At 36.6% G+C, this 24,577-nt stretch overlaps 1 protein-coding gene across 5 annotated transcripts in view; it reads right to left on the reverse strand.

Moving 5' to 3' along the window:
- KCNH8 (potassium voltage-gated channel subfamily H member 8) overlaps nt 1-24,577 on the reverse strand; it is a 300,278-nt gene that overhangs the window by 99,746 nt on the left and 175,955 nt on the right. For all 5 annotated transcript variants that reach the window (XM_075271409.1, XM_075271408.1, XM_075271407.1 and 2 more), the window contains exons 5-7: nt 20,946-21,186; nt 10,841-10,998; nt 5,089-5,296 (exon numbers count right to left, since the gene is read on the reverse strand). In XM_075271409.1, the coding sequence (XP_075127510.1) occupies nt 5,089-5,296; nt 10,841-10,998; nt 20,946-21,186 (607 nt within the window). The remainder of the gene's footprint in view (nt 1-5,088; nt 5,297-10,840; nt 10,999-20,945; nt 21,187-24,577) is intronic.

Consider the following 24,577-nt stretch of genomic DNA (forward strand, 5'->3'; position numbering starts at 1 on the left):
TGTAGGTGTGTGAATGGATGTTTCATTAGCATTTTGCAAGTGTGCTTTTTCTAGTATTTCTTGCAATGTGGGCCTGATAGCATCCTGCACAGCCACGTATCATCTGCTATTGGGTAAGTGTGGCCTTTTAATGTCATAGCAAAAATAATATAAAAAAAAATATTCAACACAGTACAAAATCATAATCCAAGAGAATAGTCAAAGGTAAAGCCAGAGGTCAGGAATAAGAATACAGGTAATGAAACAGAAAGAGTAACGTCAGCACACACAAGGAAATAGCAAGCTCCAATGTGAATGTGAGTCAAGAATAAATAGGGAGGAAGAACCCGCCCCAGACTTGTTAATCAGACAGGCAATGCTAAAATTAACTATTAGATGAGCAGAGGGAAACCAAGGAGAAGGAGATGGGTGTGGTAAAAAAATCAATTACCAAGGTGAGAGAATACTACAGTGTTCAGCCAATACAAGAAGAACCCAAAAGAAGAAATCACAGATGGACATGTCTCCTGCGCCACAGCATGCGCGCATGGTGCCAATGCCTGGATGGATGAGGATGTTATACTAAGTCAGAAATTACATTAAAGTGAACTGTAGTTGAAAAAGCTGCATAATTTGTACTTTAAATTACTGAAGGGAAAGGAAGTGGAAATAAAAAAAACCTTAACTTTTAATAAATATAATGGTAAAAATATGGATTGTAAAAGCAGATAGCTATATTTCAGACCTCTCTATAGGATATATAAGCAGAGAAGGTCACAGCTAATTAGTGCCCAATGTTATCCCTAGGAGCAGCCATGCTAAGGAGCATGAAGCTGAAGTGCCTATTGCCTTTAGATAAAGAGTACAAGGGTAAGATCACACAGAGTATTTTGGTTAGGATTTTGAGGCCGTATTCGCTTCAAAATCCTGACCAAAAAGACGCCTCCCATTGAAATCAATGGGAGCCGCTCAGGTGTTTTTTTGGTTTTTTTTCCGGGAGCCAACACCAGCAAGATGCTCATTCTTCAGGCCGTTTCGCCTATTGATTCGGCCAGAAGACACTCCCTCCTCCCGACTAGGCCCATTCATTGGGCCTAATCCGGAGTGGAGTGTGCGGCTAGATGCCAATGAAGTGCACCAGTGTTCAGTCACGGCTCGTCTTTTGGACCAGAACCTGAGGCAGCCTTCACCTCAGGTTCCATTCCAAAAAACCCTGTCTGAACTTACCCTAACACATAACTTCGAGGTGTTTCTATCAGATAATCACTATGTAGAAACTGCAGTTAAAATCAAATTTGACGTCTCCCTAATGGTGGAAGCTGTTAATTAATATGATGCCACCATCTCTGGCTGCTCTTGAGCCTATAAAGGGATAACTCCAGCAGCATGATGGCACAGTGTTTAGCACTGTAGTCTTGTAGCGCTGTAGTCCTGGGATCAAATCCTGCCAAGGACAAGATCTACAAGAAGTTTGTATGTTTGTGTGGTTTTTCTTTCACACTCCAAAGACATACTGATAGAGGAAAAATAAATAAAGGGATAACTCCACAATCTAGAAATCTATGAGGGATGTAGGTGCTCTATATCAGTTTAGAGGTTTTGTTGACATAACAGGGGTTTTTTTGCACAAAAATGGTGAGTTTTTCCATTTTCTGCCTCACTTGCCATTTTTCAGAGTGGGTTGAGTAAGACAGAATCTAGGCAGGCTAGGGCAGATCATAACATATTTAGTATAACTCACACCAAAAAAAGATTTACACTAAAAATCTACAATAGTTCCTAAGGAGCACATTTCATTGCTGTCACACAGAAGCTCTGATGGTGCATCTGCATTAGAAAGAAGGCGGAGAATTAATAATTCTTGTGCCTAAGGTGCCAACTTACAAAAGTGATTAGGAAGAACAAGCATTGTTCTTAATTAACCGGTTCCACGATGTTTAAGAACAAATATGAGCTCTTCAAATTTGTTGGTTCTTACAGCAAATTAAAAAAAAAAACCCTTGCCCCCTTAATATACTGCCCTTGATAAGTTTCTCCATGTACTAAATCCCAAATATTTACACAGGGTAGTTTAGGGCTTACTGACATTATTGATTATATCACCAGTGGTCTACAAAAGTTTAGCTTTTAATAGTTGATATCTCTGGTGGTCTAGGATGGTGACAATCTTAATAGTAATATCCATGGTGCTCAACATTGGTTATAGATTAATATTTAATATCCGTTAAGGGCTGATGTAGGTAAGAGCTAAATAAACCTTGTTCTGTGAAACATAGAGTGATAAAGGGGAACAAAAAAGGATGATCATGTAAATTTTATTTGATTCTAATAGGTCCACAATTTTGTAACAATTTTGTAAATTATCAGGGACCGAAACATTACTATTCTGTGTTACAGTAAGAAGCTTGATGTTGACCCTATCCTAACAATGAGACCCATACCCAGTTTAAGCCTTTATCACAGCCACTAACTCTCTTAGCCTTCATCTAAAAGAAAGTCACATACACATCTTCACTGATTCTTGACTAGATAGGATTAAGATCCTTGTTACGATGCCCAGGGTAAAGCCTACTGAGACAAATAGTGACTGCCAGGGTAATAAATGGATAGTTAAGATAATTGTGCAAAAATATAAAAGTTGTGAAAAGTAATTTGAAGATAAAAAAAACTATTATATATGGAAAATGGGAAAGATTTCCATAAAGCCCATGCAATTCAAAAATATTTTTTCCACCAGCTTAAGAATTAAGAAGGATTCTTGTACAATTATCTAAGCACTGATGCTATTATCTAAAGACATTTCTTTTAGGAATCCTAATTTTGTGTTGAAATATATTTGTCTGCTAAAAATCTTAACATGTACTGTATAAAAAAAAGTAGATCATTCCCCAAAGGTGTTACATTGGTGTTTCTGGCTATCTTACTTTAGAAAAAAAAATTGACCTTAGTACCTCAATATTTTTTGTATTCAGCAGAGACACAACCAGAAGTTGATGCACTTTTGAAAAAACCTTTAAAATAGCACAGTGCACAACCCTTTTATAACAACCAGGAAAGTTAAAAAAAACCCACATCAGAATAGGCGCTGTCAATATACTCAAACCAATATCATTCCTATTAAAAATCCATAAAATCAGCAAGGTACCTGATCCAAAAATCAATATAGAATTGAATTCATTATTTGATATTTGTATATATTGGGCAGAACGTAATGGTAAAGAGTACGGCAACATTTTGGCTATTTTGTTTTATTTTACACATTAGAAACTTTTTTTAAAAATAAAATCTGACCTAATTTAAACTGACCTTGGCCTTTGCTCAACCAATCAGAGGTTGACTTCTATTTATTTAACTATTCTGGTAATTTAATGCTGCTATCTAATTTGCAGGTAGGTCAGACAGTTTTGATAAATGAGGCACTATGTTCTTTCTTCAGTATTATGGTCCAGCACCAAGAACTGATGCAGTCTGTCTTAATCTTGGTGTATTTTTCTATTCCACCATCAGTGGTCGCTGTTTCTCACTCTGAACTATTGTGTTGTACTTCCACTCCTCACAACTGGAGGATGCTGTGTTCATCCTAGGAATTTCCTTTAACATAAAAGACCAATCTGTACCAATGTGAAGCCATCTTGTTTCCTGTTTGGGCTTATTTATACCCATGAGGCAGTATAGCCTTTGCTCGAGTACTGTGACTTGTTCCAGTCTGCTGCTTCTCAGAACTGTCTTTCCAAGACTGTTTCTACAACTTGCTGTATTACCCTTGTGATCTACACTTCAATCTGTACCCTGGACTACTACTCCTCAATACGTATCTGCTCCTGGCTTATTTGATCTGGTCATTGAATTCCAGCTGTGTATACTGGGAATGTAACACCATCGTCTTTGGCTGTGAGTATTAGTTCTGTTACTTACAGTTGGCACGATCAACTCTAACTTGCTGCAAAAGTAGCACCCTATACATTGTTACAATAACATTTTTCAGACATTCTGGCAGTCCCAAATCTATCACCTATTGACAGGGTAGTTCATATTGGATCCTTACAGGACCCCCACCAATCAGGACAAACATTTTGCTAACTAACGCCAAAAACCTCATATAAATGACAAAGCTGTGTACAAGTACTCTGTACAAAAACTTACATAGACTCTGTCCCACTGCTGTGGAGCGTGTCCTTACATGCTGCTACTTGGTACCTTTGAATTAAGTCTTGGATTTGAGATATTCTCTCCTAGAGACAATGCCTCCATAAATATCTTTCTGCTGGATTCATGTGAAATTTGACACAACAAACCTTTTTTAGGTTCCGTACTATGACATCACATACATACAGATACAGCATGGCTTGATACAACTTGAGGTTGTAAGAAACCATAGTACAATGAGTTTTGGAAGTTTAGATAAAACAACTAGTTGTTCACTAGAAGTTATTAGCTGCCGAGACTAGGCTGACGTCAATGATACAAAAACCCTCTTCTTTCTCACTAGATGACTCAATAGGAATCCATACATGCAAAAGGTTTGGTATTCTGCATATGTGCCAGGCACATATGTAAGCACATGATTTCTTAAATAAAGGATGATGACAAAACTCCTATAATACATTTGAATATAAAGTAAGTATTCATCAAAATAAAGGAATTCTATCATTGGGAAAACTCATTTTTAACTAAGCATATTTTTGCATAGACTTTAGAAAGGCTATTCCAGACATACCTGTTGTATGTTAATCCCCTCAACTGTTTCTGCCAGCAATGAGCACCAGAAGTTCACTCAGCACTGTCTTCTATGTGTACACAGGGGAAGGTGAGAGCAGGGAGGCTGCTGCTGATGACTCATCAACCTCCCGGTTCTCACCTCCCCCTCTTTGTACACACAACAGGCAGTGCTCACTGAATTTCTGGTGCTCCTTGTTGGCTCATTAGCATATCAATAAAAGCGGGCTAATTCAAAAACAGCTGAGGGGATTAACATACAAAAGGTATGTCTGGAATAGCCTTTCTAAAGGATATGCAAATATATGCTTAGTTAAAAATGAGTTTGCCCAATGATAAAATCCCTTTATATAATCAAAGGTTACGGTGCACTTATAATTGAATGTGTCTTACCTATATCCCAGGTGAGGGGGTTGTTTTCTTCCATCTCCATTCTGCCTATTACATACCAAATGCAAGCCATCCAATGAGCCAGGAGGGCAAACATGGACATTAGTAAAGTAAGGACTATAGTGCTATGCTGGGAATAGCGATCCAACTTCTGAAGAAGACGTAGAAGTCGTAATAATCTGATGGTTTTCAAAAGGTGAACAAGAGAAACCTACAGAGTAACCACAGTAGTCATGTTAACATATGACTGCACTCTAAACACAAATGTGTCTATAATCTTGGAAAATCAACAAAATAAACATTAGATTTTAATGTTCAAACACAAATAAAACAAATCGTAACAAGCAAAATTTCTTTTAATAGAAACAATGAATGACATATAATACAATGAACAAAAAAAATACTATTTTTGTAATAAAAATCTTATTTTTTACTAATTTATATACATTACATTATATATTATACATTAAATACAGGGTATGAATTGACTTGAAACACAAGATGTTTTAGAAACAGAACAATGAAATGACATGAGACGTGAAGCAACTAACAGTGGAATGAGAGTGACAAAACAAGGCATGACTGGAACCTTCTAGAAAGCCTGTATACATGCTACTAAGTAATAGATAGCATACATACAACAAAATGCCTATTTATCTTCATTTAGCCGAGTTTAGAACATTTTTTAAGTACAATCTGACTTTGACTTAAACATGAACTCTTTAAATGTGCTAAAATAGTTTTTGAATTAAAAAAGTTTTCTATACACTGAAATATGGGGTAACTCCCAATTTGTTGTATTCTTGGGATTTGTGATAGTGTACATTATTACCTTGGTGTGTTCAGTGGTAACAGATATCACATTTGCTTATTGCGTGACATACAGTAAATACATTTTTTCTGAGGTCTACAATGCAAAAGTAGAACTTTCTAGATGAAGTTACTCTTTAAATTAATAGTAAATTATCTGATTAATTAAAACTTAATTTTAGATATGTTTTATAATGCCTAATTTGTAATTCACATTTCATTTTATGTATAGGAGCAGTTTCAATTTGCATTGATGCAAATATTATATAAACTAGCACAATAATAACATATGAATTTTGTAAATGTTGAACATGATCTTTGGTGCCTAGTAATGTAATTTTAGACACTATTTTATAAACTGTTTTACGATATTCTCAAACATTTAAAAATATATAAAAAAGATTGGACACTTTTAATAGTAATTACATTAACATTGTACGGAAGTAGTTAATTTTTTTATATTTATAAGAATGGAAAGAATTTTTTAAAAAAGAAAAAAGAATCCAAAAATAAAGTAATGACATTTGTAATTGAAATTACTTAATGCCAAGCCTGATGATTATAAGAAAAAGATGCAGATGCTTAAATCAAATGATAGGCCCTTTAGTATAAAGTGGATAGATAAAGACTAACATTTGGCATTCATTCCTTGGTGCGTACCAGGTTGTCCTTTTGTGGGCATTTGCAAACGTCATTGATAGAAGACAGCAAGGGAAGCATTGTAAAAAAAAAATAAAAATAAAGAAAAATAAAGGATTTTTCAAAATGTGTTGGTTTTAATGTCTTAAAAAGTTGATTTGTATTACAAATCATTGCTATACTTTTATTTACTTATTGACAATGTTTTGTCCTTGTAAGGTGTTCTGGCATTATATTTATGGTAATAATAATCTGATAATAACTTTTTATAATTTGATTTTATTTACAGGCTATTTTGTTTTCATGGTTCTAAAATTTTCAGTTCTAATATTGGCAATATTACTAGAAGGAATAATGTTTAGAGATGAGTGAACACTGTTCGGATCAGCCGATCCAAACAGCACGCACCCATGGAAATGAATGGAAGCACCTGTGATGCTGATTTTGCCGGCGGCCGGCCGGCATCACAGGTACTTCCATTCATTTCTATGGGTGCGTGCTGTTCAGAGCGGCTGATCCGAACAGTGTTCGCTCATCTCTAATAATGTTTAAAGAACTAATCTTGTCTTGTCTTCTTTGGACATGAAGATTCACTTTAGGCCGCTATACACAACACAGGTTCTCAACTGTTTCATTGCGTCAAAACAAGTTTTTATGAAGTTGACCGATAGCTCTATTCTTTACGGATATGCCCATTTTGACTAAAAAATACACATTGACAATGGAAGAAAGCCTAATATTACATATGTGCAGCTCCCTTCTGATTTAATTTTTTTTTTTTATTATTGTATGTTGGTATTACTGGAGTCATTTTTCAAAAATTTTTTTGCAAATTGTTTTGTTAAATTAAAGTAAATTGTGATATAAAAAGACTACTGTGAAGATATGAAATAAAAGTGGACAAAGCATTTGTAAATTCATAAGTAGATAAAACTATTTATTTTTGTATACTTTGGAATTTTTTGTTTCTTCCATACCATCGTTAAGTGGCGCGGACTTGCTGTTAACAGCTGTAATATTATTTGTGTTATTTTTAATTAAATAATTTTATTTGTGATTTAATTCTAGCTTTATAATTCTATGTACTGTACATCTTAGCTCGCAGAGTTAAATAAGACACATGTAAGTGATTCTATTTAGAACCAGTGTCTACTTTCTAAGGTAATCCTGTTAGATGGTATGACTGGGCCCTTATCATAGTTAGGATCAATAATGCAAAGCTAGGTAACAAGGTATTGGATGTGACATTGAATGTTTGTTATTTTGGTTAAACACACTAGTTTTGAAGTATATTACTATTTTTTGTGCAAACTTTGCATTAATGAATACTGTAATCAATTATACAATTCTTTGTAATATGTTATAAGAGAAAAATACCCCTTATGAGGCTACTTCCCTGCTCCACTCCCGCTACTAAAGCGATTCTCACCTTAGAAATCCCTGCTGTATAACTTATGTCTCTATGAAGTGGGAATGGGAAAGGAATGAGCAGTAAGTGCAGGGTACAAGAGAAAAAAAGTCTTAAAATACTTAGTGTGATACTGGAGCTAAATTTGAGCTTTTTTCCAGAATCAAACTACTTTACTCACACCAGTACAGTAAGTACTTCTCTATATGCAGAGTTAACCTAAATTTCTGCATTTGGTTAAACTGTTGTAGACTGATATCTTATCACAGAAGGCAATAAAAAACAATGAAAAGTAAAAAGATTTTTCGATTACTCTTCATTGTTTTTGTTGTCCTCTGTGATAACATATATAGCTATAGAGCAGAGTCACCTCTTCTAACTGTGTGTAGTGTATGACAGCTAGTCTTCACCCACCAACTCAGCAAGGACTGCAAACTACAGCTATAGCAAGCAGGCAGGAAAATTGTAAAATATAGCTTATATCATGGACAGGTGTACACACTTACTATTGATTTATACAAAATTTGTAGAACGGTTACATATTTAGTAAGTTACACTTACTGTATATAGAACTTAATAGGGACACCTCTAAAAATGCAATTCATTATTTCAAAATTATTATTATGCTAATTAAATCCACTTTCTTTCTAAAGTTCAAACTATTGCTTACTTGACTCATATATTTTGCATAAGGGAAAACTCATACACCCCTCATTGTTATCATGCTGAGTTTTATCTTCATATTGATAACTTGCTGCAGCAGGACATCTTATCCGATAGCAAAACAAAAGCCATTGCAAAGACTTTGAAAAAGTTGAATTAGTTTTATTTATCAGTTAAAGTTCTTTGTTGCAGCATTTCTATTAAATAAAGCGTCATGTAGAACTATGAAATTTCTGTATTTACTTACAAGTGTAGAACATTTTGTCACTTTATGTGACACAAAACATTAACTCAACTCATCTCAGCAAAATGACTTTCCCCAGTGACCCCACTGAGAGTTAAAGTCTCCAATTAAAATTTTACAGTCTATTTCCTTAATAACCAGTATATTATTCTGTTATTTTTATTTAATTATCACTTCAAGCTAAGCTAAGGTGAACTATTACATTTTTATGTCTATTTAAGGGAGTTTCCCACAGGATATTTCATAAATGTCTGATAGACAGGGAATTTACCCCCGGTACCCCCTTCCTACCAGATCAATAGAAGGTCGTTCTTTCAGAATTCACTCAGGCTTACTAAATGTTAACATGGTTCTTTTTATCTCTGTAGTATTTATGGAAAGAGCTAAGCCACTCCTCTATTTAGTCTTAGTCAGCAACTTTAACCTGGTAGACTGGAGATCAAGGGATGCCTGTTCTCCAGATAGGTAAGTCCTAGACACATCTACATTGTCATATTTTGCTTTATATAAAGTAATAAGCCTGTACATCTTTTATTTGCATACGCCTTGAATTTAGGTGGCATTCAGATTTGAGACTTAGAGTAAGTTCAAAGGTAAGCCTCAGGTTCCGTTCCAAAAAAACGGGTCGCCGTGACTGAAAGCCGGTGCACTGCACAGGCATCCAGCTGCGCACTCCGCTCCGGATTAAGCCCAATCAATGGGCCTAGTCTGGAGGGTGGAGTTTCTTCAGGCCGAATCGCGAGATGACTCAGCCCGAAGAATGAGCATCTCGCTTCTTTTTTCCAGGAGCCAGAAGAAACGGCTCCCGGAAAAAGCTCCTGAGCGGTGCCCATTGATTTCAATGGGTGCCATCTTTTTGGTCAGGGCTTTGAGGCGATTACGGCCTCAAAACTCTGACCAAAAAAACTCTATGTGAACTTACCCTTAGTGAGCAGAAGGTGGAGCTGTAAATGTAAGCCTGATTTATATCATACTACTTTATATGCTGACTCCTTAGCAGATGTTATATAATATTCTACATTATTCTTTCTAAAGGGTAATAACTTAAACATTGTGTAATAAATGTCATACAAATTGAGAATTGGTACCTGTTGCCAGAACATCCTTAAAATGACAAATCACTATGTAAATAAGTGAACAACTTCTGTGCAGTAAAACACATGCAATACACACTGTGCAGTAAATGAATGTCTTAAGTAACAAAGTCTTTGTAAATCAGGAATGATCTACACATTGAAAGTATCAAGAAATAGATGCACATTAAGATATAGTTTTTGTCATGCTCTCGGTATTTTTGTATATTGTAGGTTAAACACGCTAAACTGCATAACGAATAATTCTACCTTCATATTAATTTTGCTGTCAATAAAGTGCATATTCTACTATTCGATGTGACAATAATTACAGCTAAACAGACTTGACGTCTAGACTAACTACATCTGTAAGTCAAATTGCCCTTAAAAAATGTATTAAAATATATGCTGCTTGAAGCGTGAGAAATAAAAATATTGCTGGGTAAAAAAATATGTTAATGCGAACCAATATTTCACAGCATCGTGTATTGTATTTGGGATTCAAATGCTTAGAGAACAAAATTCAGAATACATAAGAAACCACAAGCAGCAAATTTTAAATCCTGCATGTATAAAATGTAGCTGATTCATAGGCCACCTAGGGAAACAAGATACAAACATAAAGGCATGGGATATGCATCTAAAGGTATGGTGATAGGGGAAGATAAAGAAGAGTTGGTAAGTGTCAAGTTCTATTAGAAGAAAGGAAAAGGATTATAGTGGACTATATGTAAAATGAACCAGAGGAATGCAATATTTAAAGAAAAAATAAAATAAAATAACTTTTTAAATAAAAGTAAACTAAAATATAATGCTAAAATATTGAATTTCAATTTATATACCTAACAATATAGTTATAGATTAAAATCCTGCAGGCTCGTGTTTAGTTCTAGAAAAGAGATGATATAAACTACTTACCACAGTGACATTAAAAGCATAAAGGAGATCAAAGGGAAGAGCAGCAATTAAATCAATGACGAACCAAGTTGTAACATAGTGGATACAAATAGATCTTGCTTTAAATATAACTTGGCCCGACTTGCTGACATAAGTTGTTCGGAAATTTAAAATAATATCTGCTTTGCAAAGAAAGAAAGGAAGAAATATAATACAGAGTTATGACATAGATTATGGTAAAGAGGATAACAACAAAAATAGTCAATTGTAAGAAAAACAGTAAAGAGGTAAGTAAATAAAAACCTGGAAAAAAAAGAGAAATATGTTAGGAAACACATTGTACATGGCGTCCCTGTTTTGACCATACAAGGGACTTACATGATCAATTTGGCTATACAACCAATGCCCAACTAAAATCTTATGTCTGTGGCCAGCTTAGTGGGAATTTTCACTTATAGATAAAAACATTGTTCTAATTATTATAAAATCAGATGAAAGACTTTTATAACATGTAAAATATTTTATAGTAATACAACTGAAATATTAATGACTGAAGTCATTACTTATATTTTAAGTTATTAGTGGAAGCCATTTCAAAAAGTTTTATATAATTGGTCAGATAATAATCCTACAAGCATAATTCATATAATAGTATATACATTGTGAATATGTATTTAATTTCAGAAAGCAGAATATCAGATATAAATAAACAGTAGTTTTTATATATAATTTACAAATAGTATTTTAATATATAAGAAAAATGAAAACATAAAGATTAGAGATGAGCGAACAGTGAAATGTTTGAAGTTCGAAGTTCAATTCGAGTAGTCGCTCAATACTCGACTGTTCGATTGAATATCGAACTCATTGTAGTTTATGGGGAATAAATACTTGTTTAGGGGGAAACCACTATTTGACTCAGGAAGGTCACCAAGTCCACTATGACACCCTAGGAAATGAAGGAAATGATGCCAACACCTTGGAATGCAACTGGGACAGCAGGGGAAGCATGTCTGGGGGCATCTAACATGCCCAATTTACTGTACTATGTCGGGATCCCTGTCAGCTTGCGATATGCGGGAGCTGACTTTTTCCCATAGGAATGCATTGATCAGCGTTGATTGGCCGAATGCCATACAGAGTAAAGCATTCGGCCAATCAACGCTGGTTCTGCTGGAGGCTCGCCTGTGAGGAGGCGGAGTCTAAGATCGGACCAGAATGGAGACTGCTGTGGACCGATCTTCGATTCCGCCTCCTCCGGCAGAACCAGCGTTGATTGGCCGAATGCTGTACTCTGTATGGCATTCGGCCAGTCAACGCTGGTCAATGCATTCCTATGCCGAGATGTAGCAGTGCTGGCCATGTGCTCAGCTCGAGTACTCGGAGATGAGCCAAGCTAAGTGCATGACCAGCACTGCTACATCGGAGAAAAACCCTTTCGATGCTTCCATTGTCATAGTTCCTGTCCCACCTCCCCTGCGCAGTTATTGGTGCAAAAAAAGTGCCAGGGAAGGTGGGAGGGGAATAGAATTTTTAGTGAGTTTGCCACCTGGTGTTTGACTCGAATCAAACATCTCGAACAGCCTGATATCCGATCGAACATGCACTCAATCGAACGCTGTTCGCTCATCTCTAATAAAGATCACATTAATCATTCAAAACAATAAAATAAAATCTATACATGTATATGATGGAGGAGATGTAGTACAGTTAACTTGATGTTCTGCAGCAAGATAACTTGCAGCAGTGTAATCTGATAATAGAAGACAATAACTTCTACTCTGTGAAGATGTTGACCTCTTTTTTCTAACAAGGAGGTTTTAAAAAACGTAAATGTCAAAATCTGTACCAAAACCTGCATATATATGTATAAAAACCCAGAACAAAATCCATGCCAATTGGTGTGGATTTACCAAGCAGATTTTTGTGCACATACATGTGGATATTGGTGTATCTTTACTATATGTAAATCTCGATTATGTGGGAAACCTGATGGCAGAGCCAACTGCACATGCCTAGAAGTTTGATGCCAGCGCCAGAAGAAGATGCAGGGAGATGCCGTTCTAGGCGAAGATAGAAGCGATGCTGGAGAGTTCTCGCAGCACCGCTGCCCCCAGTGCCGCAAGAGAACTAATTTCCATACAGAAGAAAACCAGGATTTCTACCAAATGGTGGCGCGGAGAAGACATCTAAGGGTAGGAGAAGAATAGCCTTTCTTAAGGCTATTCCTACATGTTAGGGAGAAAAAAATTAAATTTTAATGATGAATCCCTTTAGGTGTGAGAAACTTTGCTATATCTGTAGCTTCCCATTTAATGACATTGACATTCAATGGTAACCGAAACATTTTTTTAAAGGGGACCTACGCTTACATAATGTACAGGTCTTTACTAAGGACAGGAAAATTACATAAAACCTAGTATGCCTTAAAGAGGACCTTTCACCAACTCCAACTCTGTTTCTTTCTATAGCTGCTGCTTCACTGATTCTGGCACAGTTGGATTTTTTTCTGTAACCCTCACTGTTCCCAAGTATCATTTCTGTTAGTTTCATTACAATTATGCCCACTTCTATCATGTGGACAGTCTCAGAGACTCTGCTCCACCTGTGCTGGAATCATCGAAATGGCACAGGTTGATAGATATAATAAGTTGAAGTTGGTGGAAGATGTGAAGGTCCTATTTAATTTTAGAATCTATTAATCTATTTAAAATAACAATGCCCCAAAATAAGTGAGAGTGACCCTTTGCTCAATATATACAAAAATGCAAAAAAGCAATAGTGTACGTAACTGTAGCAAGTAGTGTTCTGTAACTTCTGTTGCGTGAAGATAACCAACTGAATCATTATTCTGTGTACATACTGTGTGTTTTACTACTATCTAGTAACCGTAATGGCAGCAGCTGGGTAAACATGTATTGCTACAGTTGCATTGTAAGCTGTCAGCAGATAGTTCAAGTATCACAAGAAAGAACAATAATATGTCTTGTTGCTGAAAGACAGGGTTTAAGTAATTCTTCTATTCCTTTGTTTAACCGTGGTACAATGTAAAGGAAATGTACACTGTAATTCTAGGGGAGATTATTTGCTATATTTATCACATACCCGGCTTCCACCTTCAATTAGAAAAAATATCTAATAAAATAATAATATAATGAATGTACAAAAAAAAAATCATGACAGGTAATCTGATTCGGTTGTATACGGTATTATCAGTATAACTTATATTTAATGCACGGTGCAACTGCAATGGCAATTTTCACTTTTCACCATTTGTTGCACATTCATTTCTAGAAAACAAATTATTGCCAAAAAATCTGACTATGCCCCTTGATAAATTTCTTGAGGGATGTAGTTTCTAAAATGGTGACATGTCTTGAGTATATGTATTGAAGTGCATATGCATAAATTTACCTCTAGCAGGATCTTACTGTCTTACTTATGAGGTCCTAGGCTGCCATAGAAATGGATCAGGGGGGAACACCTTTGTAAAACCCCTTAGATACTGCAGTCATTTTTGACCGCAACATCTAAGGGATTAGTACCCACAATTGCAGTTATTTTTGACTGTGGGTGCTACAGCCAGATGTCTCATGTTAATCAGATATATGTTAGTAATAAAGTTTATCTAATGCAGGGAATACAATGGTTTACTTTATATCTGCCTGAATAATCCACTTAACTCTAAACTACAGAATTGCGTGTTAGTCTGAGCTGATGTGCATAAGAAAAAGAAAACATTTCTGCCTCTGTGGAAATAACAAGTCAATTAGAAAGTAATTGTAAAAAAAAAATTGATTTCCAATAAAACTAAATATCCAAAAATGAAAAATATCAGATACTTTCCATCTATCTATAGTGAGAAAGCTGTATAATTAATGCACACTGCCCTTAGATGTATTATGTAGCATTGTTTTCTTTTGAAGATGGATTAAACAATATTATACAATTTGAGACCAAACATATAATAATCGATAAACTGAACAAATACAGGAGCTCTAATTATATTTTAATATTTTGAGACAACTGGTGTACATATGAGCTCATATATTTATTCGATATAGATGGCAGTACATGCACCAAATGTCTGAAAAATGGTTGATAGAGATAAGCAAACTAATATGGTGTAAACCAAATTCTATCCAAATTTTCCAAAACTTTTGGGGTTCATCAACTACAAATTACTATTACACTCTGGGGACTATAACAAGTGAAGACCCAGGAAGGTGCAGCAACATAATAAACCATTATACTCATCCAATTCTCTATATGCTTATTTTACTATATTTATACATTTTGAATATAAGTAAGGGTCTCTGATATGGATTCATATATGATCATCAGCCCAGGGGCCAAGTGTTCCAGAGCCAACTTTACAAATAAGCTATTAGGCTTCTAGTGCTATAAAAGCTTAACATGTTGCTTTCACTTACAGTTAGGTGTGATCTGGTGGATATGCTATGTTGAGACATCTATGTCCAGACTCATTTGATAGGATTTCCCAATCAATTATGGGCCCTAATGTTCATTATTTGTATAGGTTTTCCATACATATTTAGATATCTGTCAGCTAAATTCTTATTTAGCTGATAACTGGCTCTCTTAAGCCCTTGCTACCATACACGATTGCCTCAACTATATATATGTGTTGTCAATGGGGAGAGCTGCCATCAGATACCTTACCTCCCAAGAATTAAAGGATTGGATGGTAGGAGGTGCTCATACACATCAAGACAAACAGTTTTGACTTAGTATCTCAGTAGATATCTTTCATAGCAGTGATCTTGTAGTTTGGGTTATATATGGGCTAAATAGGTACATGCGTCATAAAATATCATGTTCTGAAAAATTACTGGTCTTTTATACTTTGAAGCTACTGGAACTAGGCAAACATGGATGGCAATTTTTTCATGTTGAGCTGAGAGTTCAGTTTTCCAGATTGAGAGGAACACATTGTATTATAGTTTTGTTTGATAAACTTGGAAGTCGTGTACAACCTTCTATTCCACTTCCATTAATAAAGCTAGATAGGGCTGTAGATTAAAGCAGAAAAGGTTCCGTGACCTTGATACTGTGTCTCACCCAGTGAAGCAATATGTGTGTCCAAAAAAAGTAAATAGCTTCTGTGTAGCAGTTAAGATTGCACTATTATATCTAACTGGATTACTTTCTTGGAAAACGCCATGGCATGTCTTCTGTGTTATTTATGATCTTATTTTTGTGTAACTTTAGTTTATAGTTATAAAAGGTTTTAAGGATAATCTGTATATTATAGGTTTTGTAATGTAACCAAAGTCTGTCTATCTATCTATCTATCTATCTATCTATCTATCTATCTATCTATCTATCTAATATCTATCTATCTCACATCTATCTATCTATCTGTCTGTCTATCTATCTATCTATCTATCTATCTATCTATCTTTCTGACCATTTATGATATTGTATAACAAAGTGTTATACTGCATACAATATCGAATTATGCTTGAAACAATATAAGTAGTGTATTCTCTGATGGGCTCAGGTTCTGCTCCAAAAGGGTCTAGTAGAAGATAAGCCTATATGGAGCTGAATTGAAGATTATCATTTGCCACTAGGGTCAATTCACAAATAACCAATTATACATTTTAATTAAATATCTGCTGTAGGTTAACATGTAATTATGCTCATTAGCAATTTCCCCTCAGTATCATTTTCTCTGGAGATTTCCTACAACACCAATCCAAATCTGTTCATCCAAAAAATATTTTTGTCACAAAGTTCCTTTTCTTGTTTCCTGACATATAGATAATGCAATGTACAGTATGTTTCACAATGATAAATCATTTGATGGGGTCATTATTTACTGAACTTTTATATACTGTACCCTATATTAAATTACGAGAAATACAGTATATCTGTATGGTAGAATACCCCCATATTAATAGTTTTAATCCAGGGCACCCCATTGTCAAAAACGATGCATTGCTAAAAAAAAATATCAGAAATGCTGCAATCCTAAAAACATGAGCGTTTTTAGGAATCACAGCATGTCAGTTATACCTACGCTGGTGTTTTCTGTATAGGTATAATAGAAGCAGAAAGTCGACAGAAGAAAACTCTGTAGACTCTCTATGAAAAACACTGCAGAAAAAATGTGATGCATTTCCGCTGCTGCCTTGTCCACAGTGTTTTTTTGGCTGTGGCTCACTACGTGGGACTTTAGCCATACGTGGTGTCCCACAGCAAGAAAGCACTGTGGGAAAAACTGCAGCAGCAACGCAACTTGTTATTCCTATAGTTCTCTTACACTCCGCCGTTGGCAGCATATAACAAGTCAATGGATTTTGCTATAGGCTGAAAACATATTCTGCTTGGGCGATCAGACCCCCTAGGCTTCAAGGTTCCTGGGGGGGTCTGAAAATAAAAGTAAAAAAAAAAATGAAATCTACTAAGTTTTTAAAAGTATAGAAAAAACACAAAAAATAAAATCATTTAGGTATAGCCACAATCATAGATTCCTAAACTTTTAAGATATAAAAATATTTATTCCATATGATGAATGTTGTAGCGAGGAAAAAACATTGAAATGGCCAAATGGCTGTTTTTCAACGCATTTCCTCCTAAAAAAATTTGAACGAAAAGAGACAAGAAACCATCAGACCTCCCACAAAATTGTATGAATAAACGCTACACCTTGTCCGGCATAAAAAGTGCTGCTTAGGGCTCGTTCACATCTGCGCCTGGTCTCCGTTCTGCAGGTTTCCGTTTCCTGCACAAAACAGAGGCAGAAGACGGAAACCTGTCAGATCGGGTCCAGCCGTGAGTGCCGGTGAATGTTTTATGCTCTCCGCCGCAAAACCGTTTTTTTTAAATCGAACACAGAATACAGCATGTCCGACTCTGTGTCTGGTTTTAAAAAAATGGTTTCGCGGCGGAGAGCATAAAACACTCACTGCCGCTCACGGCCGAACATCTTTCAAACCCATTCAAATGAATGGGTATGAAAGAGTCCTGCAGGTTTCCGTCTCCTGCCTCTGTTTTATGCAGGAAATGGAAACCTGTATGAACGAAGACCGGGCGCAGATGTGAACGAGCCCTAAGCAGCACTTTTCTCTCAGCATGTTTAGTGCGGAAACCCCATGGTTTTCCTAAGGTAACCGCTTTTTAATGCATATAGGTTTCCATTTGGGGAGTCCCCAAGCGGACGCCCCAAACCGAAACCTGAACACAGATGTGAATTGGGCCTGATACTGTATTTTGTGACACATTGGAGCAAATTTATTAAGACTGGCGTATCGTACACAAGAACGGAGACCCGCACGCTAGTGTGAACCTAGCGTCACAGGACTTTTCTCTTCGCATGTTTCATCCAGAAACCGAGCAGAAAGCACACAGACCCCATTATAGTCTATGAGGTTCGCGAGTTTCCCAGTGAACTCCCTGAATGGAAACCTGAATGCAGATGTGAATAGGGACTTAGAAACATCTAGATAAGTTATAAGCATTCCAAAGTTTTAACAGCTTTCAGATTTAGAAAACAGGGCTGTGGTGTAAGGGGTTAAACAGATTACTGAGTAGTGAAGTTAGAGAGAAGAGTCATTTAGATGGTGGATTGTTTGCATTATTACTGGGCAGATATAATGGCTTTATCTTTCTCAAGCTTATGTTCATTCTCAAATACATGAATCAATATTTGCAGGAAATCCTACACTCATTAGCCAGTGACTGACACTTCATGAACTTGGAGAATCTAATCTAATTTCTTCATTAGAGAGGAACTAGGTAATCTATGTAAATCAAGGCTATAGTAATGATAAATGTAATATCAGGTGATTTTCACCAACTGTTGTCTATTAGAGATGAGCGAACACTATTCGAAACAGCCGTTTCGAATAGCACGCTCCCATAGAAATGAATGGAAGCGGCTGCGTCCATTCATTTGCATTGGAGCGTGCTATTCGAAACGGCTGTTTTGAATAGTGTTCGCTCATCTCTATTGTCTATTAATAGCTCTTCCTTTACACCAGACAAGTAGAAGACAGCCTGAAGCCTTTTAGCTACCGTTACTGGTACTTTAGAAATTGTTATCCGTTAATTCTCTAGAAATAGTCTGCCATTGTACTGAACACCATTTTATTTTTTTTAATCTACTTAAATAGGTCAACAATTCTATATTGTGTCATTTCTTACTATATCGTTATACAGCTGGAGCTGAGTTTTTACAATATACAATATTGTACCAAATATCTTGCATAGCTTGGTTCAGCGTCAGCAACCTGGCAAACTTGAGCAAGTGCTGAGCCGACTCGCCTGCCAGATGTTTCATTCAGTAGGACAGTGATGTTGTACAGAGGCGTAACATTGGAGCTCCTTCTAGCCCCTGCCGCTTAAAACTATTGCCTGCCCGGTGATGCCGCTTTGCTTCATACTGGGCACTGGTAGCAGTAAGCAATACAGAAAGCAAGCAGAGCATTGGATGGCCGAATCCTAGCCATTCAGTACCCTGCACTGCTTCTGAGCTCTTAGTTTTACATGTCTATCTGTGCCAATGAGCCAATCCCATAAATGATGATAAACAGCAGATCAGTGGAGGTGCTTGGTGTCATACCCCTGCTGGTCAGATATTAAGTCCTAGAAAGTCTCTATAAGGATCCATTCACACAGAGTTTTTTGGCAAGGAAAAAATCTGCTTCAGAAATCAGGAAATGTTTTTTTCCTCCAGCACAGTGTATGGACCTTGAAAAAAAATGCTAGTGGTTTTTCCATGCAGTTTTTGCCAATTCCTTCCATTGACTGTCTTGGTTTTTGCAGGCGGAATCTGCCTGAAGGAAGCTTTTTTTCTACTAGCAGAAAAAAAAAACTGGTTGAACCCATAGAACTCTATGGGGAGGCGTTTTTTCCATGTGCATTCTGACACGGATTCAGCGCCAAAATCCTTGCCAAAAAACTCAGTGTGAATGGACCCTAAGGCCAGGGCCCCAAAAATCACAGTGTTTTACAAAGTGGATGGGATTCTAGTGAATGTCATGCCCATTTTACAGTAAAAACTGCCATGCGGACATTCTGCGGTTTCCAAGACCAGCACAGTTTAGAAAATTGCAGCATGTCAATTATACCTAAGGAAACGCTGGCGGTTTCCCCATAGGTATAATTGTAACAGAAAGTTCGCAGGTGAAAACTCCCCAAACTTTCTGTTTAAAGCCCTGTGAGAAGAACCGGGATGCATTGCTGCCACGGTTTTTCCCTCAGCGCTTTATTGCTGTGGGACGTCCCGTGGGGCCTTAGCTAAGGCTTTTTTAATGCAGATTTTTTTTTTTTTTTTGAGCCAAAGCCAAGAATGCTTACAAAAAGAATGGGAAATATATAGAAAACTCTTATACTTATCCCTTTTCTCAGTCTTCTCCTGGCTCAGTCTACTCCTGCGTTTCCACAATGTGGGGCCTTAGCCTAAATGATATTATTCTGGCTCCTTTGGCTACCATTAAATACTGCATAGGAATATATTACATACTGTTTATAGTGAATAATAAAAAAAATCATGAAACTCGAAAATTTACTAGTGGTGGCCACAGTCATCAGAAAAAAATACGATATTCTGTAAACATAAAAAATTTGCAACTTTTTGGACTACTTTGTGTAGAAACTGTGCACCTTTTTCCCTATTCTCACCTCTTTTAAAAACAGTGAGATTGAGGGGAGAGGGTCATTACATGGTCTGACAAATTTCACATAATTTATACTAGAAAATTGGCATAAATTATAACTGAAATCCATACCAACTCCAGCTGATGCAGATTTCAGCTTCTGGTAAAAAGCTGGCCCAAAGCTGCAGCCTATTTACAAAGAGGTGACTCTCAATAAATTTGATGCATTTCACATCTGCTGACTCTTTACAAAGACTAGTAAAATTCCAGTCTTAGGAAATTTCCCCATAGAGTTCAGAAAAACTGATAGCAGATTGCTATATAACAATATAGTTACAGGTCATGAGCGTAACAAGCAACAAAAAAGAAAAAGAAAAAAATACATTGTGTTAACATTAGTAGTAAAATATTTAGTATTATTTTGAACCTGAAAATAGTTTCCCTATAATCTTATTAGAACATACAATGAACATTCATGGCCAAAAGGAAGCAGATCTTACCTATAATAAAAAGAATTTCCACTGATATATCGCTAACAGTTGTGCTTCTTGTTGATGAAAGGTCATCGTTGTCCACAAAGGATACATTGTAAGGTACAGTTACAGCAACATAAAACGTTGCTAATAATATAAGCCAGTCCCAAGCAGCTTTAAAAGTGCTAAAATGTAAAATGATGAACTTTGTCTTTTTTGCATCTGAAACTTTATATTCTGGAATTGCTGGTTTATCTACAAAAACATTCTGCAAAACAAAAGAAGAGCAAAAAATAAGTCTATTTGTATTCATTAATTGGATGAATGTACATTATCCTGTGATGTATTATATAATGCTACTTCTAAGTATGTATTATATATGTATTATATAACTCTACTTCTAGGTTATGCTCACATTAGGAGTCTTGAGGGCAGTCTTATTCCCCATTTGTTTGCTCAAGTATGAGAATATTATAGGGCAAGCAATCATTACATAAGAGAAAACTTTAGATTAAATTTACCACCTTTTGCAAGCTGCATCAGGCTCCGGTTGACATGTGTGTTTGGGGACATCTGCTACAGATATTCACCTGTTTATTACTTTTTCTCACTGAGAAATTTCATTCTTTGTATCATTCCTTCATGTTCTTTGGAGGTTCTGTGACATAATAGCCTCACACACTAGCTACAGATTTGTTAGCTGCTCAACCGAAATGTGAATCTTGTGTTCCACCTGATGTAATATACTGTATTGGGACCTTTTATCTATGCAGGTTTTAGGCACACATTCAATTGTTATATTCCAGGATCCAACTTGAGATTCTAGCTGTAACTGCAGTACTTTTGTCAGAACATTCTGCTGGCTATAACTACTACCGTGTTTCCCCGAAAATACGGTTTCCCCCGAAAGTAAGACATAGCAGAGGTTTTGTTGAATTGCCTAATATAAGGCACCCCCCGAAAGTAAGACATAGTAGTTTTCGTATGTAGGGGCCTATCTACTGGGGTAGCAGCAGTAGCGGCTGCTACAGTGCCCAGGGGGGACATTAGGGGCCTGGCAATAGCTGCTATTGCTGCATTTTTTTTTTAATAGGCCATTTGGTCTTATTATACCTCTGGTTGGATGATCTGTAAATTTAGAGATTCTTTATTGTAGCTATAGCATTTGTTTTGTGTATACATCTTTCTAATCCCTACATAGCAGTTTGTGAGACACTAAAATTACTCCAAGATATAAAAACTATCCACTATTTATATCCATGTGTTGCCTGTTGCAATACAATGTGGCTTGTGGAATACAAATTGGGAAATTGTAGAGCAGCAAGCCTACAGATTCCTGCTCTATCAGTAGCAGAACCAGGTCAAGGCACCATGTGCAACAAACTGAACCCCAGATCTATGTTCTCAGACAGAAAAATGAAGCATATCTTGAAAAGAACACAGTCCCTATTGTGAAACATGGAGGAGGCTCTGTTATATTCTGGGGCTGGTTTGCTGCATCTTGCACAGGGTGTCTTGAATCTGTGCAGGGTACAATGAAATCTCAAAAATATCAAGGGATTCTAGAGAGAAATGTGCTGCCCAGTGTCAGAAAACTTTGTCTCAGTCACAGGTCATGGGTCTTGCAACTGGATGATGACTGCATTCCACCCAATATCCGGGCAGGGGGGCAATACAAAAAAAATATATGCACATATGGAGGTGAGATGGATTCGGACCTTGGGGGTTTTACCTGTCATTTGTTAATTTTCCTACAATTTTTATTTATTACTTTTGTCAGATTCAAGTTATTTCTGTGACCATTGTGGGTTTTTCTTTCATTAAACGAGGGTTATCAACAACTTCTTCCATGTGTGTATGCATACCGTATGCAGGCATGGTGATTTCTGCAAACTAGCACAATTTATTTAGGAAAAAGTAGTAATTGATAACTGTTCAATCATATAACTCCTAATTATAATTGAATTAACTTCCTGCAATTGGAGATACAAATTATAGTTATGACAGCCAAGTGCCAAGTTCCACGCATTTAGCCTATAGGCATTGTCTGTTGGTATGAAATTTCGAGAGGACTGCAAAGGCTCCTGCTAGAGCTCCCACTGACTGCTTATTGTTATTTTCTACTTTCTTGTAAGAAGCAAATGTCAGCGCCATACATTATGTACAAAAGTCAGATTTCTTCTATTCATCACATCCAATAAACCATTTCTGTCTTAATTGAGCAACAAATTGAAAGAAATTCTGTCATCTTGGACAAAAAAATCTGAAATCTAGGATACTACCTGGTCCTTTAACGTTCATATTGTAGGAATTCACAATAATTTAATGTCACTGTCATATTATGCATAAATATATCACAAAGATAAAAAAATAGGAATACATACTTCATTATAGTGCTAAAACTAATATAGCAATATAACCTAACATTATATACGACTTGTGTCAGCTTGCAATGCTTTCTGAGAAGTAACAGTCATTAGTATTAATTACGGTTCAGTGACTGGAATGTAATGACAGTCTTGGGCCACACACATGAATATGCCTATTTTATATCTGAACTCTAGTCAAGTTTTACTTTTTCAAGACACAGGGTACTGTTTTTGTGCTATAATAAGTGGAGGCCGGGGGAAGGGGGGAGTATTGTAAAATAATAAATGATAAAATTTACCTTCCCTCTCCTCTCCTGGGCTCCCTCACAACATCTACTGCCCATTTCTTGGGGTTTCTAGTCCTCTTCAGGCCTCAACATCACAGGAGAGGCCCAAAGAAGCCAAAAGAGTACTTAAGGGAATGTGCTCCAGATGCCCAGGAGAGGTGGGGGAAGGTTAGCATATATTATTTTACTGAACCTCCCTTGAACCTCTGCTTATGATACTCCAAGGTCTAAAGAGATATGACACCAGATTTTTTTGAGAATTTGCATCAAACTAGGCTTTTTAGGAACCAGTTCGCTCATCTGTAGTGTTTGGCACCATTGGCTTAAAGAGGACCTTTCATGTCCTTGGGCACATGTGGTTTTATATACTGCTAGAAAGCTGACAGTGCACTGAATTTAGCGCACTGTCGGCATTCCCGTTATGTGCCACCAGGGCAAGAGCTGTCCGTGCCGTTACGGATAGCTCTTCACTGTCAGAAGCCTAGCTGGTGAGGAACGCCCGCCCCAGTGCTAGTTTATGGACAAGTACTGTCAGGAGGAGGTTCATCACCGCTCAACGTAATGGTTGACCGGTAAAGACAGTACAGGACTATGGACGAGTACTGTCAGGAGGAGTATTCCCAGTTAGATTGTCAGGAACTCCCTTCTGACAGAGCTATCGGTAATGGCAACAACAGCTCTTGACAAAGGGCACATAAGGGGGAAAGCAGATAGTATGCTGAATTCAGTGCACTGCCAACTTTCTAGCAGTATATAAAACCGCATGTGCCCAAGGACATGAAAGGTCCTCTTTAATGAAACTATTGATGAATTTAAATGTATTGTTTTCAACCCACTGCTGTACTGACAATAGAGCAGATTTATTATCATGTCCATAAGAAAAATTTGGTATTTTGCCTTTGAGAACTGAAAGCTGTGCTGTTATTGGCCACTATGGGCATTTTTTCTTAAATTTCCCCTAGTATATCAACAATTTTCATGAGAAGCTGTTCCCTTGAACTAA

The sequence above is a fragment of the Leptodactylus fuscus genome, chromosome 4 (genome assembly GCF_031893055.1).
Source record: "Leptodactylus fuscus isolate aLepFus1 chromosome 4, aLepFus1.hap2, whole genome shotgun sequence".
Lineage (NCBI taxonomy): Eukaryota > Metazoa > Chordata > Amphibia > Anura > Leptodactylidae > Leptodactylus > Leptodactylus fuscus.